This window comes from Ammospiza caudacuta, chromosome 17 (assembly GCF_027887145.1).
Source record: "Ammospiza caudacuta isolate bAmmCau1 chromosome 17, bAmmCau1.pri, whole genome shotgun sequence".
Taxonomy (NCBI): Eukaryota; Metazoa; Chordata; class Aves; order Passeriformes; family Passerellidae; genus Ammospiza; species Ammospiza caudacuta.
Window position 1 is genome coordinate 6,362,904 of NC_080609.1, and position 22,934 is coordinate 6,385,837.

Here is a 22,934-nt window from a genome sequence, read left to right on the forward strand (position 1 = left end):
TCCAGCCTGCCCATCAGTGCTCTCTCCATTTCCACTGCTCTTCCAGCCCTTGCATTTATGGTGTCTCAGACCTGTTTTAAGAGCTTTTAGCCCTACCTGTCAGCTCTAAAAACAGATGCTTCTGCCTAGAGGACCATTATATCTCTGCAGGAGGCATGGCAGAACATGCACTGTCCTGCTGGGGCAAGGAGCTCTGTGTGGAGAGGGAAGCTGGCAGGGATGGGGTGAGCTGAGGGGAGCAGTGGGAGAGGTGTTGCCCTGCCTGTGGTACAGTGGACAGCTCAGCCTGGATACACAGCCTGCCTGGGGGTGGAATGGTTACAGGAATCATGGAAAAATGTTACCCAAGAGTGTGGATTGCCAGCATGAGGTTTTCTTACTAGTTGTTTGTTGGGGTGTTTGTTTTGTTCAGGGCTTTTTTTTTTCCTACCCTCCCCTTGTAACCTTGGTTTCATCACTGGTTTCTCACAGAACAGAACAGAGAGAAGACACATAAATTAGTGATGATGTTTTTGTGGTGTCCTATTTCTGATGTTTGGCTCAATTTTAAAGCATCCAGATTCCATCAGTAAGCCTTGCACAGGGCAGCAAGTTCCTCATAGAAATTTCTAACCCAGTGCTGGCTGATTTCATGGTGGCTTTGTTGGCTGTACTCTCAATATAAATCACCCCTTCCTCTTCCTCTTTCCTCCCAGCAAATGAACAACCCTACAGACTTTTTTCACAGGAGATACCACGCAAATGAACAACCCTACAGACTTTTTCACAGGAGATACCACCTCCTGCCCTTCCAGGCCTTTCCCTTTCTGAATGAGGTCATGCAGGAATACAGGTTGCAGAAGCCACTGAGGAAAACAGGAAATGAAAATTAGTTAGCTGGAAAAGGAAAGAATAATACCCCTCATTTGTATTTGTAACTCATCAAGCTCAATTTTGATTAAAGACTTTGAACATCACCACAGCATGCCAATTTTGGCTTCCTCTTTTAGTGAAGGATGAAATGCGGAGGTTTTTGGCAGCTTCTCTTGACAACAAACACAACTGAAATCAGCTCACATGTTTTAATTGGTCTGGCACTACTACAGAAGTGGGCATCAGTAACATAAATACAATGAAAATTAAGTATTTTAAATAAACTTGGTGTAACCTGATAGCAGTGATATTTTCTGTTTGTATTATGTTTCCTCTCAGTTTGTCTGTCAGGTTCCTTCTCAAATAATGGGAGCCAGCCATCTTGTTCTTCTCTGTTTAATCTCTTTCCACATCTCTCAGGAATTACACTTTTTTTTGCAAGGTTCTTGCTTCATATTGATGTTGTGATGTTCACAAAAAAAATTAGGACACTGGGAGCAAGATGGAGATAGTAAGTTTGTACTGAAGCATTATTAACAGCTCTCACTGTATATATCTGATTATATAAATGATTGCCTCAGTGGGAATTAGAGAACATGACAGGTAAAAAAGCTGTTAGAAACCAAACCAAACTGCTCTGGAAAGATTTCAGGCATAAGATCTTTATGGCAACAGGCCAGAGGGTAATCCTGCCACAGGGGACTGTGGCCAGGCTGAAAGCCACGACTTCTGCATCCTTAACAGCTGCATCTCATCAGGCAAAACTGAGCACACTGAGACTCCTGTGGCAGGTGTGAGGGATGGGATTTACCTGTATGGACTGAGCTGTGAGTGTGAGGGATGGGATTTACCTGTATGGAACATGCTGCAGGTGTGAGGGATGGGATTTACCTGCATGGACTGAGCTGTGGGTGTGAGGGATGGGATTTACCTGTATGAGCTCAGCTCCAGGTGTGAGGGATGGGATTTACCTGTATGAGCTCAGCTCCAGGTGTGAGGGATGGGATTTACCTGCAAGGACCATGCTGTGGGTGTGAGGGATGGGATTTATGTTTACATGGACTGAGCTGCAGGTGTGAGGGATGGGATTTACCTGTATGGACTGAGCTGTGGGTGTGAGGGATGGGATTTACCTGCATGGACTGAGCTGTGGGTGTGAGGGATGGGATTTACCTGCATGGACTGAGGTGCCATTCCCTATCATGTTCTCTCCTGTCAGCTCCAGTATAAAGCAAGCCCTGTTTTTTGCTCCACAGTTATTGCTGCAATGCAGCTTCCTGGAGAGAGAAATAGGATTACACAATCAGAGTGTGCTGGTGGAGGTAGGAAAGCAGAGGATGAGCTGGGCTCGGATGAACTCCACATTCCTTGTTTGCAGGGTGGTTTTGCCAGGTAATGGATCTACAGGGGAGCAGATCTTTGTTTGTTGTGTGGTTTGGGCACTGGGTGTTGGAAGGGGCTGCTGGAATATGAGATGCTCCTGCCTTGGCTGTTGTGAGCAGCAGCTGAAGCAAAGCACAGAGAGAGCTGGTTTGTGTTACAAGGGGAGGGAGCAGAGGCAAGTGGAGACAATGACAAGCAGTGCAAGGGGCTGGATTCATGTTATAGGGCCTTTACTGATTGCAGCAATCTGTGCATTGCAGTAACTATCACTGACAAATCTTGTGCTTTTCTTCTTATAATAATGAAATTCAAATGCCATTTCCTTTTAGCAGTAACAGGAGACTGCTTGCCTAATTTATCATCAGTATTTTTTTTTTCCTTCGGCCAAGAAGGTGATTAGAAAACACCTCTTGTTTCTGATGCAGGCTGTAGGATTCCTGCTGTTCATTTACCCATAAAAATTGGACCATTACTGATTGTGTATCAGTTTAGATTTTGTTGTTTTGCTTCTCTGTAGATTTTGTCCTAGTAGGATTTGGTTCAATCAAAATGAATTTTAGGACAGACTGTGGCCATGGGTAGGTGATGCTTCAACAGGGAGTCAGCTGTGGTGGCTCCTCAGGGTGGACTTCTTGTTCTTCACACTGCTTGGTTGTTTCCTTTAGCTGGCTTGCTCTGAGCTGAACTTGTGACATCACTGGACACCAGAAGGGTTTGCTGATTTTTCTTCCTCAAATTAGGAATCTCCCTGGTGTGGATGGGAGACTGAGTAATGGGAGTAGGAAAGCTAGCTCAAAGTGAGGCTCTTCAGAAAAGAAGCTCAGAAGGTGCTACTACTCTGAAAACCCAAGGCTGGTTGCATCATTTTGGGATGCAACACTTGCATAAAGTATCCTTTTTATCCCAAAAAATATGCAGAGAAAATGAGTTTCCAGAATGATGTGATAAATGTTAGCAAATGGCTCGCAGCTTCTCTTTTGTTGTTCCAAATGGGAAAGAGAAGAGAAAGGAGCTGTTTGTTATATCTGGTCAAAATCCACATGCAGCCTTGCATAACTGATCCTCTGCTCGGCCTGGTGGAGCAAGATTAGCAGGCTTGCAGCCACATTCCTCTCATCTCTTGTGAAACTGCAGCCTCTGGATATCGGTGATTTATTGCCACTGGTTAACAGCAGAGGGGGAGAAGGGGCAGCTTGAGATGATACTGACACTAACAAAGCATGTGATGGATCTTCTGTGAAGAATTACCTGATTACTGATAAATCCTGCAGTTGCATCCATTTGGTGAAACCCTGATTTTATGAAGGAGAAGAGAAATTTGGTATTGTTCTTTTCCTGACCTTCTGTGACAGTGCCCTCTTGAGAGAGGTTAAGTACCAGTGAGGGCAGCACTGTGAAGGGAACCTCCCTGTCCCATTGTGCTAATGATGCCCTTATTTTTTAAGCTATCCTTAGGAAGATAAACATCTCCCACAAAAAGTTTTTGTTAAATAAATAAACAAGCGGTTCTACCTAACTACTATTCCATACTGATTGTACTCCTGATTTGATTTGTTATCCTGGATTTTCCCACTGTACATGCAGCCTCTCTTAACATCACAGTAATACAAGGCATCCTTCATTAGTTTCTTGATTCTGGGTCGCTCTTCTCTTACCCCCGCAAGTAAACTGGACTTGCTTGAGCTGTATTAAAATTTCTATAAAGATTTGTCCAAATCTTTATGGAAGTTTTCCCAAAACTGATTAACTTTTAAACTACCTGAATGTGGTACATAAAATGTCCACTTGGATGTGCCAGGCTGAAAAGCAGAGCCCAATTTCTTGTGGGTGTCAGTGCTACCATGAGAGCTGAGGGTGCAGTAGAGATATACCTTGATGAGCCTTCACCAGTGAGTTGAGCCATTAGCACACTTAGTAAGCTCCAGTTTATCTCCTCAAATTCCTTTGCAGGTATTTAGTACCTGTGTGATAATGCAGCAGATTCATTAGTTTGGTTAAACAGGCAATATATAAGGAGTGAATAAGCACAGCTCATGCAGCGGCCTTGTGGATTTTTCCCTAGTGGGTAACTTTCAGGTTTTGATCACCAGAGACTCTTCCAGTTCCCAGTTTTTCTACCTTGTCTTTAATTCAGCAGAGTTCTTTGGCTCATTCCCAACTCTAGTTTTGTGAATGGGCCCAGAGAAGTAAAAGGGACCACTAGAGAAACATGTATCTTGCTGAATCAGATTGGCACTAGTTTCTCTCTCCATCTGGAGCCCAAAAATAACGTTCTAAACATACTAGGGAATTTAGTAACAGAGTCTTTTTAACACTGTGTACTTATCTGTGTTTCCTGAACTGTTTTGAAAACTCCCCAACTGCTGTTCCTTTTTACCTATTGCCTGAATAAACAGGAAATAACAGGACTTTTCAATAGTAAAATTTCACAGTAATTGTGCTTAATTCCTATATTCCTTTCCTTCTGAATGTGAAGTTGTCAGGTTTAATGGGAATGAAAGCAACTGACACCTGAAGAACAGAGGGGTGATCCCCCTGTGCCTGGGTCAGTGGTATTACAGCAGTTACTGATTAGTGAGGAGTGCAGGGGCAGGTCAGCTGTGCCCTGCTCACATGCAACCTCTGACTCTTTCAAGCTCAACATCTGCCCACCAAATGAAATCCCTGCAGTTAGTGGTATTGATTGTGCTGAATTCCACTCTGTTCATGAGCCTTTTAACTTCTTTCACAAAAGAAAAGCTGCCTCTGTGCACTTCCTACCCTACTGGATGTGCTAGGGTAGGAAGCAGCCTTCTGGCCAGCCACAGGCTGGAAAGCTGCAGTGTGCTGGCTTTCTCACAAAGCTCAGCAATCCCAGTTGTCCTTTTTATTTTGATTTGCCCTTCATGGTAATCCTCTTCGGCCAAACACGATCCTTATCCTACTGCAAATGGTTAGCTCAGATTTTTGTAATTAACTTGGTGTCACCATTAATATAGTCTTACTTTGTTTCCTTCCAACTGTACTGAAATACATTTTAATATATTTTAAGGTGAACCTAGTGATTACTGCTCACAGTACCTAAAAGTTGATCTGACACTCCTGTTTGTGCTACATTCCTTCTCCAAACACAGCAGCCCTTAGGAGAGGCATTGCTTTCCCTCTCCATGCAGGTTGGGGGTCCTGAGACCCTGCTGTTGAGCCTTATGCACCTCGTTTTTTGAAGGAGGACTAAGACTTGGTGCTGAGTATCCTGCATGCTTTGCTTTCTGCATTGTGATACTGATGTGTTTTGTCCCCATTTCTTGCAGATGTGTGTGACATTTAGGATTTTGACATCTTGTCTCTACCCTGCAGCTGCTGTTTCTGAGCACTGAGTTCTCCTCAAGTAGTGTAGCTGTGTTGTTTGAAATGCTTTGTTTTTCTTAACAAAGTGTAACACTAGATGCTTTCTAGGGTGTGAGGCAGGGGTTAAGGAGGGCTGTAGAGTTGCTTCTGGAGGAATTTACCATCATTTGCAGTGAAATGGGCTGGTAACATAGTAAACATTCCAATATTTTCTATAAAAACAAAACATCTTTGATACTAACCATGTGCTTTTATTTGGTGTTGTGGACCAGCCTGGCCAGAATCTGATCCCTGTTTTGCCTTGTATCATCATTGTGTATTTCAGAAGGATGTTTGTAGCATTGATACAGAGAAATATACTAACAGTTGGTTCTGCTGAAGCTGGAGATTACTTTCTAGCAGTGAAGGATTGTGTACTGAGTGAATCTTCCTTTGACAACTGCAAATCAGAGCAGAACATGAACTTAGTGCACGTGGTTGGCCACATCCTTTCCAATAACAGACTGTTTAAACAGATTTCTTTACCAATGTTCTCTTGATTAAATCAAATGCAAATCCACAGGGTTTTCATTACAGTTCCCACTTTTGTGAACTGCACATTTTTAGTACATCTTAAATAAATTTTTAATAGTTATAGTTGTGTCAAACCAAGTTTTTTGCCCTGCAACAGGACTTAAATAGTCATTGTCATCCTCTTTGTGCATGCAGCCTGCCAGGCAGGGTAATTGTGGGTATGGAGGATGAAAGCAGCCATACAGAGCAACAAGAATTCAGGCTTTACTCCGGAAGAGGCAGTTTGGTGTTAAGGCATTGGATGCAAGGGTTAAAGCTAAAGAAATCCACTACAAATAAAAGTCTACAAGGGAGCTGTTGTCTCTCTGCAGGGTGGGTTTCCAAGCGGTTGGACATAATGTGACTCAGCATGAAGGGGCTCAGTGCTGACTGGAGTCTCTACATGATGGTGCCATATAACTTGTTAGCACTTTGCAGCACCAAGTTCTTCTCATCCAGCATCATTTTGGTTAATGAGTTCAGCCTCACATCATCCAAGGCAACACTCAGCAGAGGCACAAGAACCTCAGTCTCCCTTAGGAGCTGTAATCCTGATTATTACTAGTAATAAATCACTGACACAATGAATTGCTCTTGAGTTCAGTGTTTTATACATGATGAGTCTAAGCACCTATAGCTTTTCTCAGTCCTTGCCCCTCTGCTTTGTGATGGTTAATGCTTTACCTGCATTAACCATCTGTCTGAATAGGATTGTGGCACTTTCTGTGGTAGATTATCTGGCTAACAGGTTAAGTTTAGAGCCACCAGTTTGTTCTAATGACTGGTAACCAGTACAGACCAGTTTAAATATGTTGTTTACAGTCTGTGTGTGTAATTAATAACAGGTTTTAAATTATGAAGAAGGTGAGGAGTGAGGTTCAGTTTTTGCTTTGGAGCAAATCAACTGCTTGTTATGGGACCTATCTTACAAATAACTGCAGTCAGGGCTCCTTTCTTGGCAGCTGCTCACAGTACTCACATGAGATCCCAGACTACAGTCTCCAGCAAAGGAGAAGGCAACCAGAACAGGATTAACCACGTTGGATTCTCTTCCTTGTTGGTGTTAGTGGCATTTTGATTGACAGTTTGTCTGGATGCTGATCAATTGTCCATTTTGTGTAAAGAAGCTCTGGAAAGCAACATGGTGACTTTAAATCTTCTTCTCCCCCATGGGTGTAAATGGGTTGTGCGGATGCTGTTGTTGGTCTGTAAATGGCCTGGGTCAGGTAATGTGTTACAATGGAGACACTGCAGAGTGTGTCTGCTCTGCCTGCATGGCTTTGTCCCTCACTGTTCCTGTGTTAGCCCAGTGACCATCACTGCCTTTGTCCCTCACTGCCCCTGTGTTAGCACAGTGACCATCACTGCCTTTGTCCCTCACTGCCCCTGTGTTAGCACAGTGACCATCACTGCCTTTGTCCCTCACTGCCCCTGTGTTAGCCCAGTGACCATCACTGCCTTTGTCCCTCACTGCCCCTGTGTTAGCACAGTGACCATCACTGACTGTCCCTCACTGTTCCTATGTTAGCACAGTGACCATCACTGCCTTTGTCCCTCACTGTTCCTGTGTTAGCCCAGTGACCATCACTGACTGTCCCTCACTGCCCCTGTGTTAGCCCAGTGACCATCACTGCCTTTGTCCCTCACTGCCCCTGTGTTAGCCCAGTGACCATCACTGACTGTCCCTCACTGCCCCTGTGTTAGCACAGTGACCATCACTGACTGTCCCTCACTGCCCCTGTGTTAGCACAGTGACCATCACTGCCTTTGACCCTCATTGTTCCTATGTTAGCACAGTGACCATCACACCACCCACTCTAGCCAAGCCAATGCTGCTGCTGTGGCTGCTCTGAGAGAAGGGGACAGGGAAGGTGATGCTGCAGGAGCAGCACAAACTGGAGTCATGCAGTTTCCAGGACCTTATCTGCCTCCTGTAAGCATTGCATCTTCCATCTTTGTCCCTTGCTGCTGATATCTGTCCTTGCTCTGCTGCCTCAGGCCCTGCCTTGCACCCAGCTCTGCTCGTGCTGAACCAGCAGCACAAGTCTGGGGCTTGCTCTGGCTGGTCCCTCATCTCCCCCTTGCAGACTGGGTGCAGCCCCTCAGTCAGGACCCTGAGCTGAGGAAGCATCCTGCCCAAGGCTTGCATCCCACGGCTGGATGTGGGATGGCTACAGAGCCTAAGGCAGGAGCCGCAGCTGGGGTCTCGTGCCTGGCTCCCTGCTGCACTGCAGCCCTGCCTGTTGGGGGGCACGAGCTCCCCCTCCTCTGCTCTGATCACTGAAGTGGGTAAGTCACCACCTCGCTTGTAATAATTACAGATTTCCTCTGTGATTTTTCACTTGTCTGTTGCCACAGCAACCGTGCAGTGGCTCGGCCGAAACGCTGTCACAGGGATTTAAATCTGAAGCGGCTCAGCCTCTCTGCGTTCTGGCACATCTTCCCTCCTGCCCCCCAGCACCATGGCAACCTGGCCATGGTAGCCCAGCCTGGCCATGGCACCCTGTGCTGCTTTTCCCTGCATCCCTGTGCCTGAAGGGAGGCTGCTGGTGTTCTGTGGGTATCCATGTCCCCCCATTCCCGTCAGGAGCAGCGTGCAGCGGGCGGTACTGCTAGGATGCTGCTGCCTGCCGTGCTGCCTGTGCACCGCCTGGAGGGAATGAGCCAAACCAAGGTTATTTTGTGACACTCCTGTGCCTGGGTGTCACCCTCAGGAGATCTGCAAACCAGAGTAAAAATAAGGGATTTGGGGACAAAACCTGTTCTTCAACTTCCACAGTTGTTGGAAACTATGGAGCCATTTCAAACCTTTACACAGTCTGGCTCTGCCTCTCGGAATTTGTTTTCATAAAGCTGCCAAGGAGGCTTTCGGATGGACTCAGACACCCACAATCCAGAGCCAGACCCTCTCAGGTTTGAGACGAGTCGTGTGCTCCTCTCTGCTGGCTTTGGCTGAGCACAGGCTGTAGCTGCCAGGAGCTGGTGCCATTAACCTTCGTTAAGTGGGGCATCCCCCCAGCTGAGCTGCAGGGCTGCAGCACAGGGCTTCCTCCGGGTGATGCCTGTCCCCGCTGCGCTGGAGGAGCTGGCAGCGATGGCATTCCTCACCAGCACAACCAGCAGCAGCCTGCACTGAAGGCAGGCAGGCTGTGAAGCAGGAGCAGCACTTCCAAGCCAGGAGCTGGCTGTGGGCAGCTTGGAGAACTGGAGTTTGGATCCGAGCCCTGTAAGTGCCTGTGCCGTGTGCCCGCGGGCGTGGGGTGGGCACAGAGTCTGCCCTGCTGCACCCTCTGTGCCCAGGGGGAGCGTGGGCATTGGGTCTGGGCAGGTGTGGGTGTGTGTGTTGTGCAGGGATAGCTGCTCCTGCTTTGCTTTCTGGACCCTTTATACAAGAAATCTCCTGCGTGGCTCTGCTGTTCGTGTCCTCAGCTGGAATGGGGGTCACCTTGAGAAACCACAGCTCTCGCCCCCGCTTGAGATGTTTCCCTTGGTTTGGTGCAGGCTGGCTCCAGATGAGCTGTTTTATGCCTTATGGCACAGGAAAATAAATTGTACTTTTATTTGGTGCTGTTAATCTATTTTCCTGATCTCTGAGGAGGCAGCAGTAAGATGCTAGGAGTGAAATCTTGCAAGGAATATAACTGAATTTCTTTGGAAATACCACTTGAGGGTATTTTGCAATACTTTAATTTTTTCAAAACTACAAAATGCTTGTGGAGCAACTAAACTGATAAACACGACTGTGCCATAATTTGTTTAATCCGTTGTGAGCTGGGCTGTTTTGGTCTGGGAAATGTGTGGAAATGAACAGGCATGGTTTGGATATGTTGTTGTCATCTGCATTTAAAATAATGGATTTAAAATATGCTTAAAAGGATGTTTAATATAGGCTTGAAGAGATGTTTCTATATGTACCTCACTAGTAAAGTTCACTGAAATATCAATGTGCATGTTTTTTCAGGGAGAACTGTAAAGAAATTCCTAAAAGAAATTAGAATTTTTTTAGCTAATGTAAGTTTTCTTGTACTTGTTTTTTATCAGCATTTATGTACCATTATACCATTTGTGTAGGTACTGTTGGCTTTGTATCTGGAACTTGCCCCATTTCTAGCAGATGCTTTTTCAATTCCAGTTTTTGTTTTCCTGAGACAATGCACTTTCACAGGGAAGGTATAGGCATGTCTCATCCCACCTTAGCTGGGCCAACAGTTCTTGGATCAAAAATGAGCTGCTCAGAAGTTTAGTGGGTCACCTGGATCCTAGTGTGATCCTAGCCATAATCACAACATTCCTGCCTTGTTCATTGGTTTAGGGACCAGGAGAGTTTCCTTGGCCCAATATTTTTTGGAGAGAGGGTAAACAGAGACAAGGGCAGAAAGATTTTTTTATTTTAAGAAAAAAGAAAATCATATATTCATATCCAGCCACCAAGCCCTGCTTAGAGGGCACCTGAGGAGGAGAAATTGGACACATGAGTGTTGTGAGACTTTAGACTCCAAATGAGTTTTAAAACTTGATGGAAGGGCTGAAGCTGTTGTGGCTTTGCTGCTGTTTCAGCCCTGTCCTGCGTGCAGGTGCCATGGAGCAGGTAGGGATTGTCATGTCCTGCTGGATACTGGACAGTAATTCCAAGCTGTAGGTGTGAGGTTTTCATCTTGTGCAGTGCAGCTTGGTTTGTGCTTTTGCTGCAGTGCTCACAGCAGACTGACTTGAATGCCAGCTGCATGTGGAGGGAGAGAAGAGCTGTGCAAAAACCCCAGTTTATTATGCTTTTGTGTGCAATATTAGCTGTTTTGTCAGGACTTGAAGGACAAAACCAGTCTCTCCATTTCTGTTCTTCTGAGGCCTTGTGGGACTGTCCAACGCTGTTGGTGTCAATAATAAATAGGCAACCCTGAATAACCAACACTTGAGCTTTACTTGTAACTATGACAACTGTGTCCTTGACAACTTAAGTACAATCATGGAGTTTTCAATTGCATCCTGTTCTACACAAAGCCACTAAGATTATTAGAGGCATAAACAGCCTGTCAGCTTGTGAAGTGGTTTTTGGCAAAATCCGTGTGGTGGATACACATTTCGATGTGCAGGTCTGTTGCTGGTGCTCCTGGTGGGAATTCCTGGGTGAGCTCTGCAGGGACAGGCTCTCCAGGCCTTGGGGACAGCCTCGCTTGGCTCTTTTTTGGCTGCTGCCCATGAAATTGGGCCATGTAAGTGTTGAGCTTCAAAGTGCTCAGGGCTCTTTCTGGCTGGGTCCTGCAGACCCAGCCCACCTCTTTCAGAGTGTCCATCTCTGTCCTGACCCTGCTGTGTGAGCTCCATGTTGTGGGGTGCTTGTAACCACCTTCACTTTTGGAGTACAAGGCTGTGGCCTTTGGTTGACCAAGATGGGGGATGAGCAGCTCCTTTTTCTTTGCTGTGCCCTCTCATGAGGATGCTGCCTCTGTACTGTTCCTCTCAAAGATGAGGGTTCCAGTTCTATTTTGTGCTGGGTTTGTATAGATATTTAATGAAAAAATCTAATGTCAGCCTTTTATGAGCACCAGATGTAAATTTTCTTGCAAACTCCTCTTAACAGGATATTTCAATTCTATTCTATTCCCTTTAAGATAACTTTGGCCTAGCTCTGACTGAATTTCTAAATTCATGGTGTTACTCTTACAAACTTCTCCTGCAAATGCTGCTGTAAGCTAATCCAAATTTGTTTCAGTGGTATACTTTGGGATAAAACCCCAGCAGAAGTAAAAGAACCTGTTTCATTGTGTGCACTCAGGCTTTGATGAATGCTTAATCTATACTGAACTCTTAACTCTGCTCCTGGGAGCAAGTGAACTGCAGTTAAATACACCAGCATGCTGCCAGGCCTCTTTATTTACATTGTTTACTACATTTAAGGGGCTAAAGCAGCAAGTCAGGATTTCTGACATCACCCTGTGCTCTGTCACAGACTGGTTCTTCAGTTGTTTGCTGCTTTGATCTGCTGCATGAGGACTCCCCAAAGCAGGGTGGAGCTGTGCCATTTTCAAACAGCAAGTGCTGTGTTCTTTGGATCATTTTATGCATGATGACATTGCATTACCTGATTCTTCCTCAGATGCAGACTAAGGAAGGACATGATTATGTTTAAGAGATGGCAGCCTTCACTCTCTTCTTGCCCCTACTTATATTTGTTTGTGTGATTGTGGGGCTGTTCCAGACTCAGATCTCCTTGAGCTGTTCACAGAAGTAAAATACCTGAGCTAAATCATCTGTGTCAGTAAAGATGCTTGTTCATGAGCACTACAAACCAGGAGATCTGTGCCTCTTTAACAAGTCCAGGATGGACCTGGGTCCTGCCTGACTTTTCAACATTGTCCTTTTTAGTGACAGCTGACTTGGTTCCTCAATTTGCAGTTCCTCTGCTGTTAAAAGGCAGAAAGAGCAGTGTCAAAGCATGCTGAGCTGTGAAATAAAGAGCCTTGGAGGGGCTCCCTCCTGGCAGCCTGTCTGTGCCAGCTCACCTGGGGGTGCCAGGGCAGGCTGGCTGTGGGAAGGGAGGGTTGGCACTGGGGCACAGTGCTGGTGCTGCCCTGAGCTCTGAGAGGGCTCTGCAGCCTCTGCACCCCCCAACAGCCCCTGTGCAGCTCACAGTGTGTGAGCCTACTGCTGGGTTCACATCCAGGTGGATCCAAGCAAACGGGACTAAGAGAATAGTTAGAGATGCTTGAAATGTCACAATTAGCACTTAGCATGACTGTACCCTTGCTGTGCAGCCTAGAAGAGTCAAGCAAAGGAAAACAGTAAAAAAAGGAATGAATTTGCATTTCGAATCCTCCCTGCTCCCAAATCCAGTTTTTGGAAGCCTTGTGAAGTAATTGCCCAATGCAGCTTGTGCTGCTGTTTCTAAACCACTTAATTGTTCCTGGTTAAATGGATTTGGAGCAGCTGAGGGCCAGATGAATGTGCCCCCATGAATTTCAAACAGATTTCTGTGTCTTTGGCAGAGTTGCAAGAAAGAGATGCAAATGTGCAGAGCTGACTTCTTCTCCCATCCTGCTGGGTCTCAGTTCTGCCTTTACCTGTGGCCCTCCCCAGAGGATGTTTGCCAGGGCAGGTTCTGTGAGCTGCAGCCTGGCACTCCATGTCATGCTGCATTAGCTTCTCTGCTAGGCAGTGAGATTGCTGCACAGACTCCCATTTTCTCTCTTGTATCAGGATCAAGGCCCCTCTTTCTAAAACTTTTTCCAACGTTTCCCCCCCCAGGAAACACAAGGTCGTTCACTTATGGAAACAATACTTCTTTCTGTGTTCCCAGCAGGCTGCTGCTGCGGAATGACTGCTGTTCTCTCTAATAACTAGTTTTATCTGTCAGAAATAATCTCTTGGTACAGAAATTTAGCAGCTGCTGTTTAAAAAAATACATCTAATTTCACAGCATGCATTAAAAAATCCACATATCCTTATGTTTCATGTATGTGATAAACCGGACTGAGCTTTCTCTTTGAAAATGAAAATAATTTTTCTTACCAGAAGAATGTGGCTGTGACTTAAACACATGCAGTGGCAAACACAGTTTATATAATGCAGAATTACAGACAAAATTATGCAAATGCATTTGGAAAATTAAGGTACTGAGATTCACTTCAGAATAGCACTGATGGCCTGCTCCAGTTCAAACAGCTGCCAGTGGAGGAAAAACGTTTAAGGAAGACTTACGAATCTTTTTCTGGAAGGGTGTCACATCTTTGTATTCGGATGGTCCTTCCCATCCCCTTTCCTGTCAGCTATCTGGAATTGGTGGCAGTGTTTTGGCTGGATTTGGGGATTTGTGTGGCTGCAGTGGCTGTGGAGCAGCAGGGTGATGGAGCGTGCCATCGCTGCGGCTGGGACACGTGCAGGAGCCGATTCTGCTGGATTGCAACCTCTGCTGCTGCTGCTTGCAGTGCTGGATCAGCCTGGGCCACTGGGAGTCGATCAGGAGATGGGTTATGGAGGCAGAATTCAGTTAGTTATTGTGATAACCAAATAATGTGTGCTTAGACTGAGATCCCAATCACATCAGCTGTGAGAGCCTGTGTGCATAATGGAGATGGAAAAGGCGCTGGGTTTAGTTATAGTCACATGTGGTGTTATGTGATTTATTCTGACTCTGGACTAGAAAATGGTAAAACTTTTTATGTAAGAACTGTCAAGGAAAATTAGGGCTAAGCTACTTTATTTTTAAGCCTCATGCAGTATTTTTTTTTTTTACAAAGCCAATATCATTCCCAGTTATATTTTTCAGCCTCTAATGAATACTGCAGTTTAGGTATTAAAGGATTTGAGATAAACAGTAAATATAATTAGAAATAAATAGCATTCTGGAAGCAGAGGTGTAGTTCACCTAGGGAAGGAAGAAGAGAAACCTGGTAGAGCTGTGGAAGGTGTGTTTGATTTGTAGGTGAAGAGGCAAATCATCCTTGTGCAGAAGGAAAGTTGGGCAGCTGGCAACAAAACCCCCATGGGACATCACTGAAGGGTATGAGAACAAGCAGTGAACCTTGGTGGGTTCTTAAGTATGTTTGCACTGTCCTTTTGTGAGTTCCTGTGCTCACCTTTTAACAGCTTCCTAAAGACTAAAAAAGTAACACTTTGTAGAGCAGCTTATGGAGGGAATTGGAGATTGGAGTAATATAGAGCAGATAAACAGCTCTGAGCAGAGCACATCCATCGAGGTGCTGGGCATTTTCTTGTCATTTGGTTTTTGTTAGAGAGTGGTCATGAGATAAGAAATCCATGGTGTTGGGATATTTCTTCACACATTGATTATGCTGAAGTTAGCACAAGTAAAGAATGAAGCTGAGGAAGAAAACATAATGAATTAATTAAACTAATCTTGTCTTATAAATGAAGTTTCTCTTTACTGAAAACAAAATTAACTAGTTTCTTCTGCAGTTGTGACCCAAAGCCTTAGGAAGGCAATCTTGCTTTTCCAGTGTGTGCACAAGTGTTGTGCAAGTGTTTGTTCATCTTGACACATTGCAAACTACCTTGAATTTTAATTTGAACTAAGTGAAACCAAGTGCTGTGTCAATTGTCTGGGGAGGCACAGGGAATTGGTTTTGTTCCTGACTCTTAATAGATCTGTGAATTTATAAATCTCTGTAGGCAAGAAATTTTTTATTTTCTTTTATATATTTTGAAAAAGCCCACATGTGAAGGAGAACAAATAGTGTTTCACATAAAGACAATACAGAAATTAAATTTCTGATATTTTAATTCTGTGTATGAGATACTTACTGTCATGGTAGTAATAGCTCACTGCTTCCCTGCATCTGGTCATGAACATCTGCTGGCATGTTTTATTGATGGCATAGGACTGATGGAAGCTGTGAACTGTGTTCTCTTTCTGCTGGAAGACCAGCTCTACTCTGAGTGTATTTGTTAAATAGAATTTTTTCCAGGTTTATGGATAATAGTGACATTTTGTCACTTGGACTACAAGCCTCGGTCCACTGCTGCTCCATGGTCTGCATCCAGCAAGGTGCAAATGCCAGGCAAAGGGCTCCAGTGTCCTACACTGAACAAGGGGCCATGCTGATAAGTGTGAAGTTTGAATTTAACCTGTGTCCTGGATAATAATTCAATGACCTGTTTTACCTATTCCTGACTTCCAGCCCGGCTTTCTGCACAAGTGATCCATAGTGAAAGGGAGGCATCTTATCTGTCATGCTGCTTGACTTTCCAAGGTCATTTTTATGCAACCAGCTGAGGAAGAACCATGGAATGGCTGACCTTGGGAGGGAGCTGAGGGTCTGGTCCAGCCCTCTGCCCAAGCAGTAACACCTAAAGCAATCCGCTCTGGACCATTTGGGTTGTGGATATCCCCAGGCATGGTGATTCCATGCTCTCTCTGGGAAACCTGCTGGGAGTTTTCCTGTGCTTAGGTGGAGCTCAGAGTATTTTAGTTTGTGCCCATTGCCTCTTATCCCATCACTGGACACCTCTGAGAAGCCCTGGCTCCTTCTTTCCCATCAAGTATTTATTACTCATTGATGGGATGCAACCTGAGCCTTCAGGCTGGACAATCTCAGCTCTCACATTCTCTCTTCACAGAGTTGTAATTAATGGCTAAAAGGCTGTTTTTTCAGAGGATTTATTTTCTTTTATTTCCTAATGCTTGTCCTCCTCTCTTTTGTATTTGATGAAATTTTTCTCATAAACTTAGATCAAATCAAAAACGACAGCTTTGGCTTGACTGGAAACTTTTTTTTTAAAGTTCAACACAGGCTATATATACAGAGAAAGTAGAGAGGAAGAGCAAGGGCAAATAGGTACTGACCTTTACCCCTGGCCCTGCTGAAGCTGGAACATTCATTTAGCCTAGAAGTCATTAACCTTAGCAAGACCAAGCCAAGAATCAGATGTGGGGCTCAATCCTGAGACTGCTCTGAACATCAGCATTAATCCATCAAACCCTGCTCTTGGTGCCTTTGGATGGGAATTAATGAAAGGGGGAGTTGGACAGCACAGTAATAGTGGCTGCATCTATAGGGACACGAATAAGTGATTTTCTTTTTTTATTTTTCCAGAGCATCAACCAGAAAGAAATCTCTCAAGATTGAGTCTTTTTCAGTAAAGATAAAATGGCATCAATGTTGCTTAGTCGACAGCTTACCTGTTGCCTGCAGCAAAACTCCAGACTGCTGGTATTTGGTAAGTGTTTCCTTGCATTTTCCTGCTTTGTACTTGGTAAGTGTTTCCTTGCATTTTCCTGCTTTGTTCTTGGTAAGCGTTTCCTTGTATTTTCCTGCTTTGTACTTGGTGTTAACTTTACTCTGGTGGACAGAATTCCAATTTGAACATTTCTGGGGTTTGTGCTGTGGTGTTGAGTCTTTCAGACCTTGAGGAATATGATGTTCTGTGTCTTAGATAATGATGCAGTTGTAGCCTAAAGTGGACCACAATTGTAGTCCAAAGTATATCTGATTTTTTTGTATCAAAGTATCAAGTTAATAATTTGCCCTGTAAATATGCTAACTGAAGTAAAGCTCTTCAGCCCTTGGAACTCTGCTTTTACTCTCTGGCACTTCATGGTGCAGAGATTAGACAATCATCCATCAAATGAGACAATCATCCATCCATCAAAAGAGCTGGGTTTTCTCTTTGTGCTGTGTAGCACAACCTTGCCCATCTTCCCTTGTGAAGAGGTTTTGTGTGATTGGCATGAAGATTGGGACCCTCACTGGGGTTTCTGCCTCTAGTGAGCTCTAGTGTGAAATAAAAACCTGCCACACAGCTCAAACTACTTTCTCCTAAGTGAATGGCAAGTTTTGCCTTAACCCTGGCTTGAAATTTACCATGTGTATATTAAACCTGCAGTCTCTGTGAAATAGATAAAAAACCTAAATTCCTGTTGGCTGTGTTGGACAAAGCAGTGTGGAGTCTTATGAACATCCATTCCATGTACTGTTACACTGAGTACAGTGTGGCTGAATGGGGTTTTGTGTGACTGAGTAAATCTCAGTGTTTCTCCTGTCCTTCCACCCTTCTGCAGTGCCACTGTGCTCCTTCTGCCACTGCCAGGATAAACCAAGCACACCCTTCCATTTGCTCAGAAACTTCAGCATCATTGATTTCCCTTTAAGTAATACACTTCAGGGAGCAACTGACCTTTGACTAAAGAGCACCTAGTCAGGTCTTATAACTATTAGAAGATATTAGGTCAGTGCTTCATTGCAGGATGTGTGTGTGTGTTCCTGGGAGTGACTCACTGATTATCCACACTGGACAAGAGCAGGGATTGTTGGGTCCATGGTGGGCAGTGGAAAGTGCTTGCAGCAAGGCCTGGTTAGCTGGCAGTCCTTGAGCTAATCTGTCACCCTCAGCATCACTTAATGCTCCCTGTCCCTCCCAGTGTCTGTACAATTCCTGCTGCTTCCCAAGCCCAGAGGTGCAGGTGGGCAGTGGAGGGCAGGTGCCCAAACTCCTCCTCCTCTCTCACCATCAGTGGGGGAGTGTAGATCCCCATAAGAAAGGAAGGCAGCTCTGGGCTCCATTAATCCATCCTTGCTTCCAGGAAACTTCCAAGGCTGCTAAAATACTGAAGCAAATAATAGAGAGCCCTGGCTGCAGGCTCTGTAAGGGCCCTGTGGCCTTTGGGTGTGAGCGAGCAGAGATCAGGAATGGTGGAGCAAGAGGAGAGCCCCTGACAGGGGGAGCTGTGCCCCTGCAGCCCCACAGAACAGGCAGGAGGCTCTGGTGGCTGTGGCCAAAGCTGGAGCTCCAGGCCATTTCCCTGAGCCCCAGCTCAGGTTGCATGCTGCTGGGCTCTGTGGCTTTTAGGGAAATGCTCAGGGTGACATCCACGAGCTCTCTGCTCCAGAGTGCTCTCCTCCAAGGTATTTTTGAGCACTCCAGTTCAGAGCTTTACAGGCTAAAAAAGAGACTGTACATTACTCCTACAGAAATCCTGCAGTGCCATTTGGGCTGGTACATTTATTTTTTTTTGTGGATAAGGAAATGACAGTGTTGCCAAGGGGGGTGGAGGTGGAGAGGAGGGAATAGATTGCCTCTTGGTAGGTCTTTGTGTCTGTAGGCTGTCATTTTTCAGTTGTATTGTGCATTAAGCAAACCTTCCTGTTCATCTTGAATCTACAATAAATTTATTTACACAAAGAGAATTTTTTCACCCTTGACTATTACTCTAGTTGGAAAATCTTTGTTACTTAACCGCTGCAGACTGTTCTCCTTATTCATACAATGTTAAACCCTGGCAAGCAAACTAGGAATGGAAAATGGAAATCATTTATCAAAATGCAAAAGCTAAGCAAAGCACATGACAATATGTAATAAATGATAAGCAATAGCCAACTTCAATCTTACCCAAAAATATGAAGCCTGTAAGTATCATGCCCTTCTTGAAAATAAGCCCTTAATCAGGTATGCTTTTGTTTTCCTTCTGTTTGATCTGCCTGATCGTTTGCCCTCAAAGACAAGGTTCACTAGAATGTGAAGGGTGGCAGAATGACAATAGAGTGAGTAACTAACCTAATCCTCCTCTTACAAAGCCTCTGCATTGCAATCTCTGTGGGAATCAGCCAAGCAGGGCCAGCAGAGGCAGCTGATGGAGAAATGAGGGTGTATCTTGGTGTTACCATCTTAACTGAAGTGAGTTCTGTTGCTGGTGTGCTGCAGGCTGATCACAGCTGGGACTGTGCATGTCAGTGGTTATTCCCTTTGTACCAGCTCTGGTTTTGCCAGCTGGGCACTGCAGCAGCAAAGCTGTTCTGGCTCCCTGCTTTGGGGGCAGTTGGTTGTTGCTGGTAGGGCGCTACCATAGCTATGAGGACAGGCTGGCACTCCAGAGATGTGGTTCACTTTCCTGCTGATTACCCAAAGGGCTTGAATTTGTCTTTGAATCCTGCACTGAAAGCATGGCAGAAGGTCAGGCTGCTGCCTGAAGGTAGCATCAGTTTGCATTAGTGCCTGCCCATGCCCTTCTAGGATGCTGATCTGTTCTGCAGCTTCTGCAGCCTCCCCAGGCAATTTGCTTATTGCTGGACTGACCTTACCTTTAAAACTTTTTTTCTAATATTTAGCCTAAGTTTCACAACAGGAAAAAATCAAATCCTTGCTGTTTGTCCTGCCCTCAGAGGACCTGGAGGCTGGAATGTTTATTTTTTCTTTGCAGCAGCCTTTTACATGTTTGATAACTACTGTCTCCCCCAAGACCTCACACTTTTCTCTCTGCTGAATTTTGTTTGAGTCTCTCCTTGTAGGTCCAATTTTTCTCCTCCAGAGTCTGTGCCCTTCCAGTGCAGTGCAGTAGCACTTGTTGAGGCTGTACCTCACCTAACTCAGCCTGTTTCCTGTCTCTCTGGAGAGGATAATAATGTTTAGCACCTGGGTGCACTGCAGTAAAGTCTGAGAGATGTTCATACTAGTTATTGACTTGTTCCCATCACAGTTACCACAGAGAGGCTGGAAAGCCATGAGAATGATTTATTCTCAGTCACACTTTTGTCTCCAGTATTGATCCTTGCTAAGACATTTTACTTTTTTTATTTGGTTTGTACATTAAGAGCATCCCTAAGGAAATCATAGAGAACAGGCTGGATTTGTGTGAGGGATGTGTGGCAGAAGCAGAGAACAATCCCCTTCTTGGGGTTGTAGAGGTCAGCTTTAGGTCAGCTTCAGCTGGAGCCCTGGAAACTGGGGTGCAACCTCTCCTGCTGGACTGAGGGACGTTTACTCTTCTGTCTGATCAAACACTTCCACAAAAAGCTGAGCTATATAAGAACAATCACATAAAACCTGTTGTTGTAAGCAGGCTCTGGTGCAAGGCAGAGTCCAAGCTGGGACTGCTGTTCTCAGTTCCTTTGGTGAATGTGATACTCCTATCCAGTGTTCTGTGCCACAAAGAGAGGCTGTGTCAGTGCTGGCTGATTTCCCACCTGGCTGTTCCTTGTGCCTGGTTGTTCACCTCCCGAGGTGCCCTGGTGAGCTCTGTAGCTGATGAATTGTTGGAAGAGAGAGGATGTTACAACTGGTTCAGATCACAAGAACTACAAAGAGCAGTGGTTGGATGGACCTGTAATTCTCCTGAGGAGCTGGTTTGGGATTGTGCTGGGATGGAGAAAGGGAACTTCTCTTGTTCTTTCTTCCAGGAGTTTCCACTTTATGGCCTGTGTGGTACTAGTTTTTTCTTCATCTTTGGAGAATCCAAAGTGTGCATGTGGGAGTGCTGAAACACAGACAATCTCATGTGGAAGAGCTTCTGATCTTGCAGCATAAGCACTCTGTAAATAGCAATCTCACTTTTCACAATGTTATGCAATAGTGGTGTTCATTTCCCAAACATCTCTAGCTAGCCTGGCCTTTTGCCATTCCCTTTCGAGATCTGTTAGTAACAGATTCTACTTGTAACACATAAAGAGGACTCAGAGGAAATCACAGTCCTCCTACTTTTGGCTGTCAGCGCCTCCATGCTCTAAAACTCCTGTCTGGAAGGTGCTTTGATTGACACTGTGGAGGGGAAGTCTGAGGGCGTTGCCAGTCTGCAGTGCCCAGGGCAGCAGTGGTGTGGCACAGGGCATGTGCTCCCTGGGCACTGCAGAGCTTCCCCTTGCAGCCCTTCACAGCCAGACACTTATGTCTGAGACCTCTGCTTATGCCAGCATGGCCTTTTATTCCTCTTCTTTTCCTTTTCCTTGTAATTGTTCATTTTCTTCATTACACCCATGTCCTTTCAGTGCCTCCACTGGAGTTTCTCCCAGCTAATATCCAGTTGTACACTCAGGAGCTGTGTTAATGGGAGTGTTATTTTTGGTCAAACACATGAGAGGCTCAAGCTCTTTCTATCCCTGCCTTGATTGCAGCTCTGTTATCAGAGATCAGCTCTCAGCACAGACCTGCCAGCAGTGGTGCTTTGTGACTCCCAGCATCCCCAAATTAGCAGGGTGCACTTATATTAATTATGTTGCTATAGCAATGTGGCACTTTGTTAAAATTGCTGACTGGGACCCCTGGAGAGCAAGGGGGGCAGCGTGGGGAAGCAGAGTTGGGAAATGAGCTTTGCTGCCTGCTAGCAAGTGATAACATCCTGTTGGATGAAAAGGAAGGATGTGATAATTTGCTGATGTTATTCAAGTGTTCAGAAAGATGATGTGTGATGAGAACTTTGAGAAGTCTGCAAGAAAAGTAGAATTTAACTTATTATGCCCACCTTCTTTAAGTGGGATGGGTAGAAAATTCTGTGCAAATTGTTCAGCCTGTGTGCTCTCTGAATGAGATTCATTAACCTATGCTTGTGTTTTTACTTTTGCCATGATAAAAAAGAGACTGCTTTGTTTACCAGGGATTAAAGGGTGCTGTTCTTGGTCATGTCAGCTAAATGTAATTTAAGAGCTTTGGTAATGCTTCTTTAGAGAAGGACACTTGGTCAGAGCCCATTAGCTCTACACACTTGGAGCATGAGAGCTGAGGTTATGTCATTTGCTCCTGTTCTTAAGATAATATAACACAAAATCCCCTTTTTCTAAGGCAGTTTGTTCACATGTCATCAGAAAATCAAGGGATTACCTTTTATTACAAAGTTAATGCTGTTAGTTCACTGAAGGATGAGAATCCCACCAGGGATTCTCAGTTCTTGAAAATACCTTGCTTGGTCATAGTGACAACCTCAGTTTTTACCTGTCCTATCTCTGCTGTCTTTTTGGGAGGCAAAAACCCAGTCCTGGCCTGCAAATGTCTAAAACTCCCAAATATCCAGTTGGAGTAGCCTGAATTACATTGTGTCTCGTATCTTCAGGGTTTCTGTTGCAGGGTAAGTTGATATTCAAAAGTCAAACAGTAAAAATTTGGGCTGAGTTGCAAAGCTCATTGAGTACCTTCAAGATAGAAATGCCAGCTGAGCAGAGCCTGCTGCAGTTTCCCAGGGGATGAAGCACTACAGTGAGTGACCTGATTTATTTGCATTTTCTTGCACCATCAGGAGACTGTGGTGCTGATGCTGGGACTGGGGGGAAGCAAGGGAGACAGAGCATGGCCTGAAATCCTCCTCCAGGCTAAACAAAGCAGGTATTGATGCAGCCATCCATCACCCTGTCCAAGTGCCTGGAAAAGCCTTTACAGGAGAGCAGCCACGTCCCAGAGCTGTGCTGTGAGCAGGGCCACAGGCACTGGGGAGCAGGGGGCAGCACCGTGTCCTGCTGTTCCTGGAGCATGCAGAACAAAGCCTTGCAGGGGGTGTGGAGAGAGGGGAGCCAGAAAGCCATGAGTGCCCAGGCAGGGCTCTGACCTCCTCTGTGCCTCTGAAGAGTGGCCTGAGCTCCTGTTTGGCTGCAGAGCAAGGGCAATGG

At 45.2% G+C, this 22,934-nt stretch overlaps 1 protein-coding gene across 2 annotated transcripts in view; it reads left to right on the plus strand.

The window, feature by feature from the left end:
• ABAT (4-aminobutyrate aminotransferase) overlaps positions 1–22,934 on the plus strand; it is a 49,553-nt gene that overhangs the window by 5,329 nt on the left and 21,290 nt on the right. The window contains exons 1-2 of one of the 2 annotated variants that reach the window (XM_058816389.1): positions 9,097–9,340; positions 16,665–16,788. In XM_058816389.1, coding sequence (XP_058672372.1) covers positions 16,719–16,788 — 70 coding nt within the window. In that variant the 5' untranslated portion in view covers positions 9,097–9,340; positions 16,665–16,718. Of the gene's footprint in view, positions 1–9,096; positions 9,341–16,664; positions 16,789–22,934 lie in introns of those variants that run through there. The other variant, XM_058816390.1, reaches the window with a different exon arrangement.